Here is a 19,744-nt window from a genome sequence, read left to right as displayed (position 1 = left end):
ATGTTCTAAACATTGTGATTTATTTAAACTAGTAGACTGGCACGCCTCCGTCCGGGTATAGTATAATTTTATCCCGTTGATGGTAATCCCGCGGGAATTTCGATCCCATAGATCCCATACGAATGTTGTTCTGACAGTTATAAACATATTAAAAAAGGAAGTTTCCAATTTAGTTTAGTTGCTCAAAAGTTATGCGCGTATTTCGGTGTTTTTTTATAACTTGTAAATTTTACGGTGATTGATTTTTATTTATATAATTTAGTACGTTCTTCACCGCAGACTTAGCACTTACATACGGCAAACAGTTCTCTTTTCTACGGCTATTATATCTAAATCGCAATTATACTTTGGATAAAAGGTTCATTCAGAATCTGTCTACTAAGTTTTCGTATTACAGTTACACCGTAGTGGGGAGTTACCCGTTTATAAGACCTAATGTCATACGCAAACGGACCCACACGGGTTTTCCCAAACTCTCTCTCTAAAGCCGCACTTTATTGCGCAATATTTTTGTTACTGTGATTTGATTTATTTTAAATATAATAATTATTTATTTCTTTCTTTCACTTTTTTCCAAAGTTGGTCGTCATGGCACTACCAGTTCGTTGGAAGGCCGTGAGTTCGATTCCTACAGGAAACAATTATTTTTGTGATTCACAGATTGTTGTCTACAGAGGCGCGATTCTGTACAGTCGGTACTGTCGAGTATCGAAAGTTTGACATTTAGAATGTACTGCCAAAATAATTCCTACGACGCTCATCAGAGGCGCTGATCAGATGTTTATACTAAATTGTAGTCGACTGGCCGTACTTTGTGTCCGTTGTTTATATGTTCGTAAAAGTCCAAACGACACAAGAATATTGTGCAATATTATTATTCGTTTTTCATATCAATAAACATGTGGCAATCTGTTATCTGAGAGCCAATTCATATGAATAACGGGAATTACATGCATATTGTTTATTAATGTTTATCTCAGTTGAAACTTGTGTTTCATTATAATAACTATGTATGTAGCACATTTCTGCTTTGACGTAACGTGTTAATCACCATCGTTTAAAAACGAGCAATGCACGGAACCTACCAAGCCACCCACCTACCCACCTAAAGGGCACTGTGGTTAAATGGACCTAACGGGTAAACAGCCAAATTACGAATAATAATATTGTTATTATTCCAGTGCGAAAGCCTTTTAAAACGGTCAAAAGTACTAGAAAATAGTAACAGGGTGAAACTTTTTGTATTTTTTTATTTATTTATTCCTTTATTTCAAGGCAATTGAGGCCCATAAAGTAGTAAACAGAATAGTAATACAATAAACAAAATACAACGAAAAATATAAATAATAATACATACAATTTAAAATGTAATAGGAAGAAAATATAGGAAAAATAATTTACGGGCGATTTGAGATCGAGAAGGGGGTGGGGGAGCTACAGCAAAAATACCTACGGTAGGAGCTACCTATCTAGGTGTAATGTTATTCCCATGAAAAAGGGGGCGAGCCTATTTTTATATATTTTGACAAAAATACACAAAAACCTAAGTGAAAATCGTATAAAAATAATTTTGGCAGATTTGGAGTTTATCGCAAACGAGACGAGGCGACTTTATTTTATGATATGTAGTGAAAACTCCATCTAGATGAATTAACATTCATCAAACGTTCCCTAGTGGATAAGTAAATGTATGTATAAGGATATAAGAATGCTGATATTACGTATTCTACCAACATCTATGGAATGAGAACAACATTATTTAAAGCAGGCCTTATTAATAAACGTAGAATTAATCTTAATAGGTACCACAGTACGCTCATACATTGAAATGGTGAAGTCTATCACTGCAGGAACTTAAGTCTTTCAGAAGCCCAATTCTTGACCTTGAAATTTAAAATGTACTACCAAAATAGTTCCTATTAAGCCCGTTACCGTCGCGGAGACTTTCCGTACAAAAATCGGACACAAAGTACAACCAGACCCAAAACAATTATTTGTGGATCGCAAAAATAATTGTTCCGTGTGGGAATTGAACCCACGAAATCTCGATGCACTGGAAGTGGCATGGTGACCACCGAAATTTCTCGATAGTTAGCCGGTGTCGGTAGTCGATAGTGGTATTAGGGGGAATCGGGCGACGGGACACCTGCTCGAAATGCCACATGTCGAACTAGAAATTGTTCAAACTATTTGGCGATTAAAAAGAGTGACCAGGAGTTTCTTGCCAGCTCTTCTCTTTGGCTATACCTTCCAAACTGGCGGTAAATTCATTCTCTATCATAAGTGTCAGCATTTGACTGCTCTGACCAGGCATTTATTAAACAATATCTCGCTTTTTTCCCATAGGAGAAGGTAGAGACCAAAGTACGCCACTTGTACCCGGTTTCTGAGGCACATTTAGCGGTAGTTTATCTATTCAAACTGTTTTTTTTATGGGATAAAAGCTATTGAATAGATAAACTACCGCTTAATTTACCTCAGAAACCAGGGATTAGTACAATCCTTGCAAACTTTCTTTGTTCAGGGACGAGGCCTTTACACAACAGTGGGATAGTCTTGGGCTAAAAAAATCTTTCCCGGAAAAGTGACATTGGGATTTTCTAATTACTACGAATTTTAGCTCAGGTTTTGAAACTTAGACGAATATTATTAGTAGCAAAAAAATAAGTGTATTAATTGGGTCTATGCCTACACTTTCGTATACATATAACAGAAATAAATTTGTAATAAATGAAATACGGAGTGTTTTAAGGAATAACTGAACAATCATTTTGGTAGGTCAGTTTAATGTCACCGCAATTCCATAATCAGTTATAAACTGTTGTTTTCCTCATGAATCAACCTGTCACATAACTTACCTACCTAGCAGTAGTTTTTAAATTAATCCTGAACAGGCAGACATCTTCTCTTTTTGTGCAGGCGGAGAAGCGGGCAGAAGTTAATGCATTGAAAATCCTGCTTATAGGTATTATAAATGCGAAAGTTTGTGGCTATGTTTGGAGTTTTGTTATTTTTTCACGCAAATACTAATGAACCGATAGAAATGAAATTTGGTATGTAGGTAGCTGAATACCCAGAATGACACAGGGTATTTTTTATACCGGAGTACGAAGTCGCGGGCGACCTCTAGTTAAAAATAATTCTCAATTTTTTTCAGTAATAAAGAAAAAAAATTGTTTCGCCAGCCGAGCCTAGTAACTAAACCATTCATGCAAATAATAATTCTAGATTTTCTACTCGATGAACTGATTATCCCATTGATAAATCGGAAGCAATCAGCTGTATTAATTAATAAAATGAAGCGCTGCAGCGTTGTGTACTGGGCACAAGGCCAGGGCCGGCCATTACTGAGCGGATGTAGGAAGCGCCACATCGCTAGTTGCTCACTAGACACCGAGCAGTGTGTTTATCGCCACATAATTAAGAAAAAAAAACACGATTCTACATTCAAAACGCGCGCGAAAAAATACAAAACTGTCATGGCGACTCGCTTAAAAATTCTATACCATAATTAAAATTTAAAACCAAAATACATTTTTTTATGTAAAAATATTCAAGGCTTCGTAAACAATGAATCACAGTTTAAAAGCGCGATTTAAACAGCGATTAAACTAATTGAACACTCAATGGACTCGTCTATGAACAAAAATAGAATTCACAATGCATCAATTTGTTATAATTAAAGTGTATGTAAATAGATCTGTGAGTGAACGAATGAAATAGTAGTACACTTGAGCAAATAGACGCGAGTCGGAGTGTTCTCTTTTTTTAAATATTATTTTTTAAATGAGTGTTGTATTATGGTCGTGTGTTGAAATTGCCGCGAAATTGTTTTTTTTTTTTTGGAATATTGTGGTTATAGTGAAGTGACTATGCATTTAAAAATAATATCTGTGGTTTTCCCGATTTGTGCCTGGTGACACAATTCATGAGTTATTTTGGTTCGTTGTTTTTCGTTTCTTGGTATTAAATGAAACGGTGAGTGTATTTTGTATATAACTTGTGTGTATTAGGTAACGTTTGTAGATGTTTTTGTGCATATGTTTGACATGCATAGACTCGTAGGATGTATGTTTATGTTCCTTTGCCAAATACATATAATTTTAGAGTTAGTTTATAGTCGATGTGTATGTCAGCATTTTCAGCTGTTTCGCTAAAGAACTGACTTGGACATAATAATATGAGTCTTAGTTTTATTTGAGTGTAGTAAATATACGAAAAAAATGTTATTTTTTTGATTTCTACATGTGATATTTCAGGGAATAATTAAACCTGCATTAATAAGTATTTCGACAAAACAATTTTTGAGAGCAAATAATTTTAAGGAACAATTATAGCGTAATCATGATCGGTTTACTATTATAATCTTATTTTCATTTTAAATGCTTGTTTTATAGTAGTTAATTACTGTATGTTAGCAATTAACGTATCTATTCACGTATATTTGGCAGCCATTAAAATAATATAAAAAACAGCAAAATATTTATTTCTGTATATTCTTATCATTGTGTACGTGAAATTCTCTTTGTTTGCGTTTTCATGAATAAACCTCTAAATCGATTTTCATGAAATTTCACCCTGGCATAGTTGAAAATCCTCTAGAACATTTTATTAAATCGTCCCAGTCTCACTGGATACAGCTGGATACCATTATTTTACATAAATCGACTGTCCATCGGACCTCCACAATCCAGTTACCTGGTTGAAATCGCGATATCTTTCGGTAAGATTGGTTGTTAAACTGTCAGAAGCTCGGAAGTTAATGACTGCCGAAGATCTTTGGGACACACAATTCAACGTGCCTTCCGAAACACGGAGGAACTCGGAATGTGTTTATATAGTAATTTCTTAAATGAATTAATTCTAATAATTCCAAGTACACAAATTTACAAACCGGGAAATTTCAGATCGCACAAATAATTGTTTCGAGTGGGAATCGAACTCACGACCTCCCGACGGCGGCAGTCGAAATCGACCTCACGACCTCGCGATCAACAATCGTACACTATTCAATCATCATCATAGTTAATCATCAAACTGTTTACATAAAAAACTAAACAACTTCAAAACAAACGCAAAAAGTATAAACCATTTTGATTTGTAAACAAAGATAAAATGGAATTACTTTGAGTCACGTTTTTAAAACAAGAAACAATGTTTACGTTTAGATGGAGATAATAGTATCAGTACATTGAAATATTGTTAAATACTATTACTGTTAGTCACTTTCACGACAATAGAGATAATGACATTTCAGCGCAGGTTACACAGGCCGTGGTGTATTCCAAGGTAAAATGCATGTTCGCGTTAATTCCCGTATCCTATTATATAATAAACTAGCGGACCCGACAGCCGTTGTCCTGTCTAAACGTCTTTGATTTGTAAAAAATAATTAAAGAAACATTGTCCAGCGGACAAAATTGTGAATCTAAACCATTCTCAGATCCCCTTGAACACACACAAAAAGTTTCATCAAAATCGGTCCAGTCGTTTAAGAGAAGTTCAGTGACATACACACTTACAGAAGAATTATATATATTAAGGTATGCAACGCGAAAATTTTAAAGTTATTATTGTCTTATGTCATTGTCTCTTTTTAGAGCCATACCATACATACACTCTTCTCGTTCCCTTTTTAAGTTACCCAAAGGGCAAAAACGGAACCCCATAACTGAGATTGAGCTGTCTATCTGTCACCAGGCTGTATCTCATGAACCGTGATAGTAAGACAGCTGAAATTGTCATATGTGAAGTATTACTGTTGCCTTGTTAAGGGAATTTGCTGAAAACTTCAACACAGAAAAGAGGAATTACCTAACTTCTTTAGATTCAAACCGAAGACCTCTGTGCCGCGCTACCAATACGTTCAATTACACAACCAGAAACAAAAAGTATATTTTTAATTAGTAGTAGTTGATTCTCAAACGTACGAACAAAAACAAAACAAGTTTAAATTTAAAGGCCACACGAAATAATTAATAACAGGCGTCATCTTTACTAACGCGTAAAATTTCAATGTATTCAAAAAATGTACAGTCGATATTTTAAATAACATGTCATGAAAAATGTAAAACTGGCAAGATTGACAAGAAAAAAAATCGTTCAATTCCACACCTCTTTTTCGACATAATGTCAAACCGTATTTTAATTTTTTGTATGTCATACTAAGTCTTCCAAGCAATTTCGTCTCCGCAATTAGTTTTATCTAGGAGATTGAGATTATTAAAATAAAGTTTACATACATTTGTAATATCAAGCCTTTTCTCAAAAGGTTAGGCCCAAGAACGACACTTGGTACAATATTTCAAACCTCCCTTGACTCATTCACATCCATACATCTCGTCACACCAATAATAATATAAGTTCACTATGTTTTTAACAAATTTTCCTGTGCCTATTTCATTTAAATTGGTTCAGCTGTTTAACGCAAAAGCAGGAAACACAGATAGTCAGGCAACCTTTTTAATAATATTTTAGACTAGCTTATGTCGTAAGCTCCGTCCGTGATTATAACACGACTGAAATCTTCCTTTATCACGAAATACTATACCTACTTATAACAAATCGTAGCATTAATCACTATTAATAATAGTCTAGTTGAACACCATAAAAACGCGAAAGAACTTAATATATTACGAAATACAAGTCTGAAACTTCCGTATAACCGAAACGAAGTGACCTCTAACACACCCATTAACAGAAAAGAATTCCTTCAATAAAAAAGTTCCCACAACACCCCACCATAGGATAATCAACCATAAAATATAAGCTATAGAGTTGATAATCCTTTGGTGTTGTTTATGTAATATTTGACATCAAATTGTCTGATGTGAATATTTTGTGCGTTCGTGTTAATTTCACGCGACGCAAATAGACATGACTCTCCTTCTAATAAAACTATGTCTGGCCTCCCGCTTTGATGTTAGGGTCACTTTTGAAATGCTGTTTTCTATTTTAGCCACAATTATTTGTGTTTACTTGGCAGTTATTCTAACGTTAATATATATGAGTAATACGTGTTTTTGTTATTGTGCAGTTGAAAACATCTGAAAATGATTACTCGTTTGGTTTTCTTAGTCCAAAAGCCGATTACCAGGCTAATTCATAATAATAATATTATTATATAGACTTTTTGGCAGTTCTTTTTATATTAGTCGCCTAAAAGCGTAGGCAGAGTTGTATGTCACATGTAATTGGGGACGAACTTGTTGCCATTTAACGGACTCGTTTTCAAACTACGGACTACTACTGAGTATTATCGCATATAAATTACAAAAAGACCCATAGCACTTTGCCCGACCCGAGAATCGAACTCGGGTACTCGCGATCAGCAGTCCGTACACTACCGACCTCGACTTACATTGCCTAGATCATACTGGACTTAGAACTATACGGGATAAAAAATTGGCGTTCTTAAATACTTACTAACTGGACAAGAATCAGATGTTCCTCTAACTTGTTCGTACCTCTATCGCCCATTTTACCTCAACTTTTTGCACTCGTAAATCAAAAGATATCCAGTCCTTTCTAGAATTATATTCGGTCCTTTGAAAAAAGACATTTTTTACGCGACCCTCGACGCTCTGGAGATACGCACCGTAACTTTTCATGATAATTCACTTTCCTGTCACAGAAATATATTCTCAAATAAATGCTCTAGTTTTTCTTCTTATTTTAAGGCATCATGTTCTTTGGAAATATTAATATTATTTCCTAAAATCTTTGTGGTCTGCATTAATTACGATCTTTCAGGTTCAATTTCTCGTATGTAAAAAGTATATATGTTATGTAATTTGTATCATAGTAGGTAGAGCTCGTAGGCTAAGTAACAACAACCGGATCGATCTGAGGTTAAGCTACGCTTGCTGAGAATGTTCTGTAGATGGGTGACCATGTTATACATTGTGTGTGTTAAATCTTTCGCAGTCGTTACCAGTAATCAGAAGCATGAAAGTCTGACTACGAGTTCTGTTAGTCGCTGCATGTAAAATACTGGTATTCAGCTACATCCGGTAAGACTGAAAGCCGTTTCCAACATAGAAGAAAGTCTGGGTTGTTTGATTATTATTCATTGTAAAAAAAGGACTTTCCACTTTATAAAAAACAGAAACAGTAGACAAAATCATGCTGAGATCGTAATATTACAAACGAAGTCAAAATATTATATAAATCAGTGACGTGTCTGTTTGAAGTAATGGGGAGCAGTAACCTCAGCAATACGTAAGAGAGTTTCCTTCTACTTGGACAAAATCATCTTTTGCCGTCATTCGTGGGTAAAGCTAAGGAAAATTGATGAAACTGGAATTTTGGAATCCCTATTTGTCCTGATTTACAATATAGAGGTATAATTGTAATAATTGGGTAGTTGACTGGGTTAACGGAAAATTATATTATTAAACTCGTATTCGTAAAAGGTTCATTTAAAATGCCCTGACTGTGTAATTTTGCTAGTAAATAGTGTTGTAATTGTAATTACTACAGACTGAAACATTTTATTAGGCACTCTTTTGATACCAACGAAAATACGAAACTATGACGTCACTATTTCGTAGCCATAGCCAGTTGCGCTCACCGGTCGGTAAACGATCTGTGGGTGAAGCAACCGTTGGCGCGGTCATTCCATAGATGGGTGACCGCATAGTGGTATTTGAACTGGGCGTCTCTGTGCTTCGGGGGGCACGTAAAAAGTCGGTCCCGGTTGTTGTCGATTAAGATAACAGTCGTTAAGCCATGTCAAAGGCCTTCGGGCGGCTTGAACAACTTTGACACTGGGTTGACCACTAACCATACGATTAGAGGTAATGACGAAATGAATAAGAATGATAACGACTGCATAACTATGTCAAGATAATATTTATTATCTTTCCAGTACCGATATGCCGTTGCCGATGTTGAGGAGGTGCTGCGGATGCCTCTCCCTCGAGACCGGCTGTTTCATCCTCTGCATTATATCTACTGTAAGTATTTAATTGTAGGAATATATTACAATAACTACATAACAGCCATATTTGGAGGAGGTCATGATTAAGTTACAAGAGCCGCGTGGATCGGTCTCTTCTTTTTATAGAAAACTCCCGCAAAGTATTGCTCTTATGTCGCGGAGATATTTACAAATATACAAACAACGAACACAAAGTACAACTTTTATTAATGGATCGCACAAATAATGTAATGTTTTTGTAATTTGCGCCAGTAATCCCTAAGTTTAGCGCGTTCAACCAAACAAACTCTACAATTTTATGATATTAGTACAGTATAGATTTAAGCCTGATTGTATTGAACAGTTTGTACCAACTACCTTTGACTTTACATGACCTTCCATTACCTTCGCTAAACTAAGTCAAAAGAACTTACTAACTTATTCTACTAAACTTCGGCCTTTAGCGAATCAACAGAGCTAACATTAAGTAGGTGATTTATATTCCCTTTCAGTCGACGCTCCCAAATAAATAATTTTGTTTACTACGCCCCGAATATTACGTCACTATTCCAATAAAATAAAACTATGAATAACAAGAAAATACTCCTACGCTTTTCTTTACTTCTATCAACAAAATAATCCTGTTTAGACATTACTAGTTTTTATGCTTAGTTCAATGTTCTGGAAAATGAGTATAAATTGATTTTAAACATTACTGTACTCTACCTCTGCACTTCTTCGGGGTAAAGTCCTCCACACGCGACTAGGGTGGGACTAGGCCTCTAGAATGTTGACCAACTGGGCTGTTGATTTATTTTAAATAACTGTTTAAACTGAATTGTTCTGCGACTTGGGTAAAATTGTGCGACGCAGTCGTTCGTTGTTCAACCTACTACCAGAAGAGCCGAATTTGCCGCGATCATTTTGCGCGAACGTTCTGTCCTAAAAGCGCGTGAGCTTCGCACGTATTTTGAATTCGCTCGATGCTTGTGGACGCGATGAATGCGCACCTAATATCTTGGTAACGCGCGAACGAAATCGGGCGAACCCATTTGTAGCGAGTTCGCCCCTTCTGGACAAGGTCTTAGGACATAAGCCGCGCGATGTCTCCAGGTATAAAAAAGACTGCCCAATTTCATTTTTGGGATGTTGTGGGACATTTGCCCCCTAGTACCTACTTATATCTCCAAAATTTGCTATGATCTAATTGACGAAAAGTCACAGTTTAAAGTGGTCACTTTCGTAAGCACTTGAGTCGATGCACTAAGTGCTAAAATTTGTGCTGTATTATCTTTAACTCTGTAGTGCTAAGAGGGCTATTTGTGTACAACCCACAAACACACTTGTTGGCTTTGTTCACAATACAGTTATATGTAGAGCACTTGTCTAAATATTTTGTATTGTTTTGTTATTAGTCTTTAGGTACTTCTTGGAGACAAGGTGATTCTTTTTTTGTAGTGAAGAAAGTAATTTTTTTAGCAGCTAGTGTAGAATAATTTGCATCTTTGTTTTGAGGCGCTCCTAGATATGCTTGCAGGTCGGTAAACGATCCATTTTCAGCCTAGGCTTTCTACCAACTGAGTTTGAACCGGCTTCCAGTCTCATCGGATGCAGTTGGATATCAGTATTTTACATGGAGTTACCTGGGTTATCACGATTAACGATCAATGAGTTAAACAATCTTGCTAGCTAACTCCTGATGGGTGGCAGTGGTCTTAGAGCCAGGCGTCTGCTTGCTTCGGAGAACGCAATTTAAAGTGTAATTTTATTTGAAATTTAAGCAACACATCTTAGTTTTAGGTATCCGGCTAGAAAGATTATTCGAAGTTAAAAAAAATCCTATGTTAATCTAAGTTATACACTATCTGCCGAATTGCATCTTAACTCATTCAGTCGATAGTGGCCATTAATTGCCTAGTTATCGTTAGTTGCTAGTATTTTATTGACACCCGTCGTTAAAATGATTGGTACAAAAGACTCCCCAATGCGTTAGTCATAAAGCAATAGTTATAACACGAGCTGTAATAAACAAGTTTCCAAACTGTTTATAACCACACACCGTTTTTGTCCAACCTTCTTGGTAAAGGCAATGAAATAAGCCTATTGTAGGTTTCCATTCCTAAAACAGAAAATTATGCAGTTAGGTTATTTACTTTTAATATTTGCATGTGGTTTTCAATTTTCCTCAAACATTTTGACCTACTATTACCTAATATAGTCATATAGTCATTGTTTTTGAACACACGACCTTGTATTATTGCGAATAATAACATTATACCTATACATTGTCACACATTTTGATCGACTATGTGTAGAAAAACAAGTCTCCCAAACATGGGAGGATTAAAAATATGTATAGAAACCTATCGTGAAACTGAAATGTTGTTCTATACAGACCCTCTTATTCATAAAAATATATGAAGTTATGAAAGGTTTAGCTGAATGAAAAAAGAGAAAACATATTGTAGTAGTTTCTTTAACTAAAATAGGTTTATAGTGTGTTTATGAGGGAGAGACTTTCAAGATTGATATAACCTAATTCTGAACGACTTTACTATGCATATGGAATTGTGGAAAGAAGGTAAACTATAGTGCTTAAAAATTTGGTTGGAATCTAGGGCTAAGCACTCACCATTACTTTTTTAGACAAAAATTGCACGTAAAAAATTAAAAGCCCTAGTCTCTATGGCACGGTCGATAGTGTATCCGACTGCTAACCACGAGGTACGATTCAAGAACCAAATCGGACAAAGTGCCATTGGCATTTTTTTTAGTAGTCCAGAGTTTGATAACTTGCCCAGTACGTTTCAATAGACTCTACCCCTTTTACATGGGACTAACATTGTTAATGGCGAAATGTGAGTGTATTTCGTACACTTCTGCCTACATCTTTGGGTATAACAGGTGTGATATTATTAGTATGCAGGTAAGTATGTGAATTTAAAAAATGGTGTTTTGAAGGTATTAAATGTATGTGTTTAAGCAATTGTATTGTGTGCAAATCGTCAGTTACTTGTACCTGATCGTACATAAATATATATGTACATATGGTATAATAACAGGATAAGCAAGTAATTACAGTGAAGTTGTCGGTCTGTATCACACACCTACAACATACACTTAAATGTCGCACACCCAGTGCAACAAAGGCGTAACTACCAATACTTAACTTTTATTGCAGTTTCGAATAATAATATATTATAGGTCACTTTTCTTCATGTGATTTTCTGCAGGCAGATAGGCTGTGTACAAAAAAATCTAGGTTTACCACTAATTCAATATTTTGTAAATTTAAAAAGTTGGTAAACCGAAAATCGGACGATCTAAAATATAGTATCGCGGCTTTCAGACACCTAATCCTTAATGCTTAACAAATCGAAACGTCAGGTAACAAATAAGGTAGCGCGTAAAATAACATAAATAAATAAATATTGTTGGACTGATTGAATATTGGTGTGTGAGTTACACACGGTCATTTGATTCCAAATTAAACAGAGCTTGTGCTACGGTAATCAAATGACTGATAGATATACTTATATACTTCTAAATACATACTTATATAGATAAATTAAAAACCAGGCTCAGAACAGATACTCGTGCTCATCACACAAATATTTATCCCGGGTGGGATTTGAACCCGCCACACGCGGCACTACGGTTATTGAGCCGAGGTGACCACTTAAACCACTGCACCAAACGTGCGTTCTAAATGTCAAACTTTCGATACTCGACAGTACCGACTGTACAAAATCACGCAACTGATACTTAATGCTTTTAATGAATCGAAACGTCTGGTAATAAATAAGGTAGCATGTAAAATAAAATAATGTCATGTACAGTCAGTCAATTTGGGTAACTTTGAATCATTTGGGTAACATTGAACGTGGGAAATTGATAAAGGTTTATTTTAGTTTTGCAAACTTTTATCAATTGTGTTGGTTTCATATGAAAAAATAATCGAAACTATTTTGACCCATTATTACCCAAGTTGACTGTAACTCATTTCTAAAATGAGTTTATTCCACTTACGCCTTTATTTCCCTAGGTATGCAATGTATGCAGGTACGCAAGTCTTCTTATCGTTATATGATTCAACGCATGCCTTCTCTTATGACTACTATATGCAGTTTCCTCACACCTTATAGGGATATTAATGGTAATTCATGAGTTAATTTTATAGACGTTAGTGTGCATTCCACAAAATATATATTTAAGTATGAGTTAATGTTTGAAAATCTTCATTATTTGCCTACCGTTAAATGCAATTAAATTATATTATTAACCCATTATTGTCCCACTGCTGGGCAAAGAACTCTTCTCGAACAAGGGAGGGCTTAGGCCTTGAGTCCACCACTCGGGCCAAGTGCGAGCTGGGGACTGCAAAAAGTACATTAAAGCTATATTTTGGGTGCAAGTTTCAGCAAGATGTTTTGCTTCACCGTTAGAGCAAGTGACTTTTCGAAGTTATGTATGTATTTGAAATAATTATCACGTTGTTCCAATGGTGATGGAAAATATTATAATCTTACCTTGCATGCCTGAAAGTTCTTCAGAACTGTTCTTGAGAGTATGCAAAGTCATCAACCCGCAGTTGGCCAGCGCAGTGGTCTTATGGCCTAACCCTTCCCTTATTATGGGGACGAGACCCTTACCCAGCAGTGAGATATGAATGGGTAAAATTTATTTTTATTTATTATACAGCCTTTGCTTAAAAAATATCTAGGGAATAGGACAGCTCATGGGCCTTTTTAAGGACAATACCGGTTTACTATTTGTCCATTACTATTTATTGAACGTCATACTGAATGAGTATGACTATATTATTATATAAATCATCTTTACCACGACGTCTTAAGAATGATTAACGCGTTTTATGGTGACGCATAAGAATATAAACCTCAAATAATATGCTATATAAATACACTCACAACACCTAACATCTAAAGTTTGAATATTGGTGATTTATACTCTATTCTGCATGTTTGGCGCAGTGGTTAAAGTAGTCACCTCGCCGCAATAACCGGAGCGCCGCGTGTGGTGGGTTCAAAACCCACCCGGGACAAATCTTGGTGTGATGAGCACGAGTATTTGTTCTGAGCCTGGATGTTAATGTATCTATATAAGTATGTATTTAGAAGTATATAAGTATGTTTATAAGTTATTAGGTTACCATAGTACAAGCTCTGTTTAGTTTGGAATCAAATGACCGTTTGTGAGTTGTCCAATGATACTTATTTATAATAAAATTATTATTTATGTATGTACATATGTACTTCTTAATATAAGCAGTGACAGCCGAGTGGTATAAGTTGACACCTCCCACGCAAGTGGTCGCAGGTTCGAATCCAAGGCAACACACCAATGACTTTTCGAAGTTATGTGTGTATTAGAAATAATTGTCACATGCTCTAACGGTGAAGGAAAACATCGTGAGGAAACCTTGCATGCCTAAAATTTGTTTAATACATTTATTGAGGGCATGCAAAGTCCCCAACCCGCACTTGGCCAGCGTGGTGGACTCAAGGCCTACCCCCTCCCTCATTACGGGAGGAGACCCTTGCCCAGCAGTGGGACAGTAATGGGTTAAATTTATTTATTTATTTTATGTACTTCTTAATTCCAGCTGGCATGTGTAGCGAACATAGTAGCCGGGGCGTGGAACTTGCCACGGCATCAGGAACGAGAGCCAGAAGACAACCTCATCTCCATGAGCATGGTGATGTTCTCCACACTGTCCGCTATCAGCAACATCGTAGCGCTGTTTGGGATATTACTTGTGAGTTTTTTAACCCCACGGTATTTATTAAAGACTCTACAGTAAAACAATTCATAAATACACTTGCATTACCTGAATAGGGCTAATAAGTAGTTGCTCATTGAATAATATCCAGAAGTGCTGAATAGTCTGCTTACTACCTGAACGATTTTTTTTCGGCTACACGAATCATGCGAATAAGTAAGTGCTTGAAAGTCGTAAGTTTACCTATATTTTAACTGAAAGCCTTTTAACAAAACACTTACAGGTACTTAGATAGATTTATCCGTGTACAGCAGTCTTTATCGTTACTGTTATTATTTAAAAATAGAAATTAAGTACCTGATCAGGTCGAGCATAGTGACAAGCTTGAGCACACGACCAGTTTAACCTGCACCAAAATGTCAAGCAAAAAATAAAGTATGAAAGCTATCTCACATTGTGTTTAAGCCAGAAAGATTCGAGAGTATCTCTGTAATTTGCTACACATTAAAAAAAAGGTACTAAATATTATTTTATAATTTCATTACTTTACCAATTTCCTAACCTCAAAAACATTATCTTTGCAGAAACGACCGTCCCACCTGCAGCAGTCGATAGTGTTCAACTCAGTGTTCATTCTGTGTATATTCCTGGTAGCCGTGGTGACGTGTCTCTTCAGGCTCGAAGAGTTCCTTCAGTTGCCAGGGAATATTGCACTAATTGTGGTTGTTCTCTTCGCTGGAGCCAGTAAGTGGGATTTTATTACTCTCTCTCTCTCTCTCTCCCTCTCTCTCTCTTCCTGGCTATTCGTTCCATATGGCAGTGGAGTCAGCCTTCTTTACACTTTTCCTCCACTTCGCCCTATCCTTGACGTCGTCTTCCTCAACCTCACATGTCTTCATATCACACTGCAACACTTCTGTCCGTTTTTCCGGGTACGGACAGCTCCAGTACCTGGTTGCCAACGTAATCGGATGGTCTCCTTTTAACATGTCCATGGGATTTTATTACTGCAATAAAAAATTGTGCAAGACGAATTTAAGATGGCTTGGGAAACTAGCGGGCCAGAACTTCATTCTAGAAGAAGATCCATACCCTAAAGTAGGATAATAATATGTTACACTATTCGTCAAACTTACGAGTCTCCAAGAATGCTTTTCAGCATTTAATTAGAACTAGTGGTTCTGTAGCTCGATTCGCTACAGTCGGTATCATCGATTTCTATGTATTAACGAGATTTTGACATTTAAAATTAACAGCAATAATAGTTCCGACGGAGCCCGCTATCGGCGCTGATTATTATATCACCCAGATTTTCACCCAGTATTTCTCAATAGCTAGCCAGTTGTTAATAGTCGATAGTGGTAGAAAATCGCCCTACAGATATAATTTTATTTACATTATATCTTATTATATCCCCAATATTTTTGCATGTTTTATTGAGTACGACCTTTAGTCCAAGTCATGTCCTTATTGTTCAGACGAAGTGGAAAGATATCGTGAGAATATTTTTATTACAACGTGACGTCACTCACATGCTTTATGAAGAACATCACGTACGAATATTTAAATTATATTAAAACGTTTATTTTTATACTCGAGCGTGTGGTACAAAGAGATTAATTTTTCTGTTTTCGGTCAGGCGAATCAAGTAAATAATACCAAATTTCAGACTAGATACTATAAAAAAAAGAAAATAAGATTTGTTTTTAAAATGGCATACCATTTTGGCTGCCCCATGAATCGAATTAGAAAATATTAGAATATCCATTGCCTGCCACACAGCTGCTATATTTTAGAAATACACGAATGTATGCATTACAATCTAGATATTTCGTTAACACCAAGGCTCTTTGCTAACTTCTGGGACTATAGAGATATACAGTGGAAGTTTTATACGGAAATAAAACTTTAATATGTTTTTTCTTCGTTTCCAGTCTACTCTTTATACTACTTGACGATGATCAACAGTCTCTACAGGATTATGAAGATGGCTTACGGAGAGAGTGCTATACCCGTCTGAATTTGCACTTTTGCAAGAATGAAAGTGCATTAGCAGTGAACTATAGTGACTAATAACTAATATTATATGGGAATTTATTAAGAGAAGCGCGTGGCTTAGTAGATGAACTCATGGCTTAGTTAATAACAGCCGCGCGGATCGATCTCTAAAGTTAAGCTACGCTTGCCGAGGTTATTCTGTGTATGGGTGACCATCTAATACATATCGAGTTCCTCCGTGTTTCGGAAGGCACGTTAAATTGTGGGTACCGGCTGTCATTTTCAAACATCTTAACAGCAGTCAGAAGGTTGAAAGTCTGACAACCAGTCTTACCGAAGGCTATCGTATTATAACCCAGATAAATGGGTTGTGGAGGTCAGATAGGCAGTCGCTCCATGTAAAATACTGGTATTCAGTTGCATCCGGTGAGACTGGAAGCCGACTTCAATATAGTTTTGAGTAAAGGCTAGGCCGATGATGATTTTTATAATCGTGCTACCTTAAAAAAAAGTCAAACAAAATTGAGTTTATTTTCAGATATTTGAGTTCATGTAAATGCCCATATAATACTAGTTACTAGTCACGCGAAAGTTAAGTAACGTTACGAAGTGTATAGTGGCTTTAGCTTGTGTAAAGTGGAATACAAGTGTTTTAATAAAAACATTTATAAACATGTGCTTCTTCTATAAAACATTACTATTTGCATGCAAAGATCCTTGGCCCCCAACGTACTCACAGTTCAGTTAACTGGAGAGGTAGCCGCGTATAATAGAGATTACAAATTAACCCTTTGACCGCCATGGTCGGCTATACTCGTCAAATCAGAAAGTGCTCACGACGCTTTCGTCGGCAAATGTCGACAAAAATGTAGCGTCGTGAGCACGTTCAGATTTGTCGAGTATAGCCGACCGTGGCGGTCAAAAGGTTGAACTTTAACCGCGCGGTTAACCACTAGTGCGTAAGAAGGCTTAATTTAATTTTATTTTTGACAGCTTGATTGGTTGATTGATGTGATTAGCAAAATGTGCTTTAAGTTAAGTTTTATTATAATAGTATTATTATGTTGCCCAATTTGCGTTCCTATTATATTTATTGTTTCAAAATAAGTTGCTTTCAGTATAGTGAGGGGTTCTTGTTGTAATTTATTTTCTTATCCAATTTGTATGGAAGCAAAATATTGTTATTGAATTATTAAAGTGCATAAAGAATAAATTGTCAGACGAAAGAAACAGATGCCAGAACAAATATTTTATTAAAGGCGAACGGCAGGTTTATATGAAGAATTCGTATAGCTTATAAAATGTCATGTTTAGGTATACTTTTTGTTTTAATTGGTAGCTAATATGATAGACAAGTTTATTTTAAAATTCTTATATTTTTAAAAGTTGGGAGGTCAAAGTTATGTCCATTTTTAGAAGCCCCGATAGTTCGCTAAATTGCTCAGATGCTGTCAAAACCACAATTCAAAACAACAGCAAATTGGCGGATTCGTAGACGTCAGACGAAAAGTGACGTCTCATGAGATTTTCTTTTTCTTTAGTTGTCAACAAATATTAGCCATGGACCAAAAATTATTATTTAAATAAACAAATACTTTCTAATTAATCCGGACTTCTAAAAATAATACTCCCAAATAAAAATAAGTGACTTAGTCCCCTTAATAAGTGGTACAAATTCTGTTACGAAACAACACAAACTTTAAGCTGTACGAAATCTGCCGATCTCCTTTAATAATAAAATTATTTTTAGCGGATGTACCTACTCGAAATATTTAGGCACATGAAAATATTAACCCTGTTATTTAAAATATATAATTTGCCTGTTTGAAAATACTTATGTAAGGCATGCTTCACAGATATTCAATTCGGCATTAATCGGACAAGCCGCGCGGCAAAACCGAATATGTGCAGATGAGCTCGCTTTTGTTGTTTGATAAATATTGTCAAACCAAATACGTGTGTAGCAAGCCTTATAAGTAATGTGTGAAATTGGTGTCTACATTATTATAAGTAATAAAAATTATATGTTATAATATACCAACCCTGTGTCAGAGTTAATTAACGCCCGGTCTCTGAGGTCCTTTCAATAGCGTTTTTTTATAAGAGTTTAAACGCTATTGAAAAGATAAACTACTGCTAAATGTACTCAGAAACGGAACAAAGGCCGTTTAAAAGCCGGTCTTAAAATTCATACTGATATATTTAATGTACAAAATCGTCTTTAAAAACAAGGATAATGACAATGTATATTATGTGTAATTGTTTTAAAATGTGCAAATACCAGTGCCTTTAATGTCGTAATTATTTAAAAAAGTATTTAATGGTAGTAATACAGGACAATATAAACAAAAATATATCGCCCGATTTCGAAGAATTATAAGCCGATGTCATCGACAAACAACTTACCAATTGGTAACTTTCAATGGAAATATTGATTAAGAGGAAGCCATTAATAAAATGCAGCTATATATTGATTTTCAACTGACTATATTAGTCTAAGATCCGACCGCGTGATTTATACATTCACCTGTTTGATTGATGAAATATAATTTTTATCGATATTTATAACTAAACCAATGCAGATCCGCAAAGGTGGCCATCCAAATTTGGCTGCAATTAATTTTAATTAAAATGTAATTAATTATTTATTGTTGAACAATTACGTTCACTTGTTATTGTTAAAAAATATATTTCATTAGAAAGAAATATACCTGAGATACCGAGAAAGGTCAAGGTGCCATCCCTCACTTGGCCGCAACCTAATGTCAGCCAGGTGTAAACAGGTATAATTTCGTTAAATATATACGTTCATAATGTATTATCATGTTATACATACCAAATTGAAGATTAATTCTTTCCCTACATGATGAGATAAAGGTGCCTATGCAAAAATGCCCGCAAATAGTGACTGCCAACGATTAAAGATAAATAAAAGCGAGAGAAACTTAAGATAAACACCGCATGTCGAATAAAGATAGAGCATGCCAGCTGCTTGTCGTTTTCATGCTACTGCACATGCGTCCATAGATAAGACTAAATACCGTACTGAATATTGCAATCACGTGTTTTTGACAGTCTTATGCGCC

General features: G+C 35.7%; 1 protein-coding gene across 1 annotated transcript; it reads left to right on the top strand.

Moving 5' to 3' along the window:
• Window positions 1-3,385: 3,385 nt before the first annotated feature.
• On the top strand, window positions 3,386-19,523 carry LOC142977141 (uncharacterized). The gene is made up of 5 exons (XM_076120876.1): window positions 3,386-3,978; window positions 8,870-8,957; window positions 14,544-14,696; window positions 15,245-15,404; window positions 16,595-19,523. Exons 1-5 carry the CDS (start codon window positions 3,971-3,973, stop codon window positions 16,678-16,680), a joined length of 495 nt encoding a protein of 164 aa, XP_075976991.1. The 5' UTR covers window positions 3,386-3,970; the 3' UTR covers window positions 16,681-19,523.
• Window positions 19,524-19,744: the final 221 nt, after the last annotated feature.

This window comes from Anticarsia gemmatalis, chromosome 12, assembly GCF_050436995.1.
Source record: "Anticarsia gemmatalis isolate Benzon Research Colony breed Stoneville strain chromosome 12, ilAntGemm2 primary, whole genome shotgun sequence".
NCBI lineage: Eukaryota > Metazoa > Arthropoda > Insecta > Lepidoptera > Erebidae > Anticarsia > Anticarsia gemmatalis.
The sequence above is the reverse complement of the archived record's forward strand: the minus strand, read 5'-3'. Positions and strand labels throughout refer to the sequence as shown.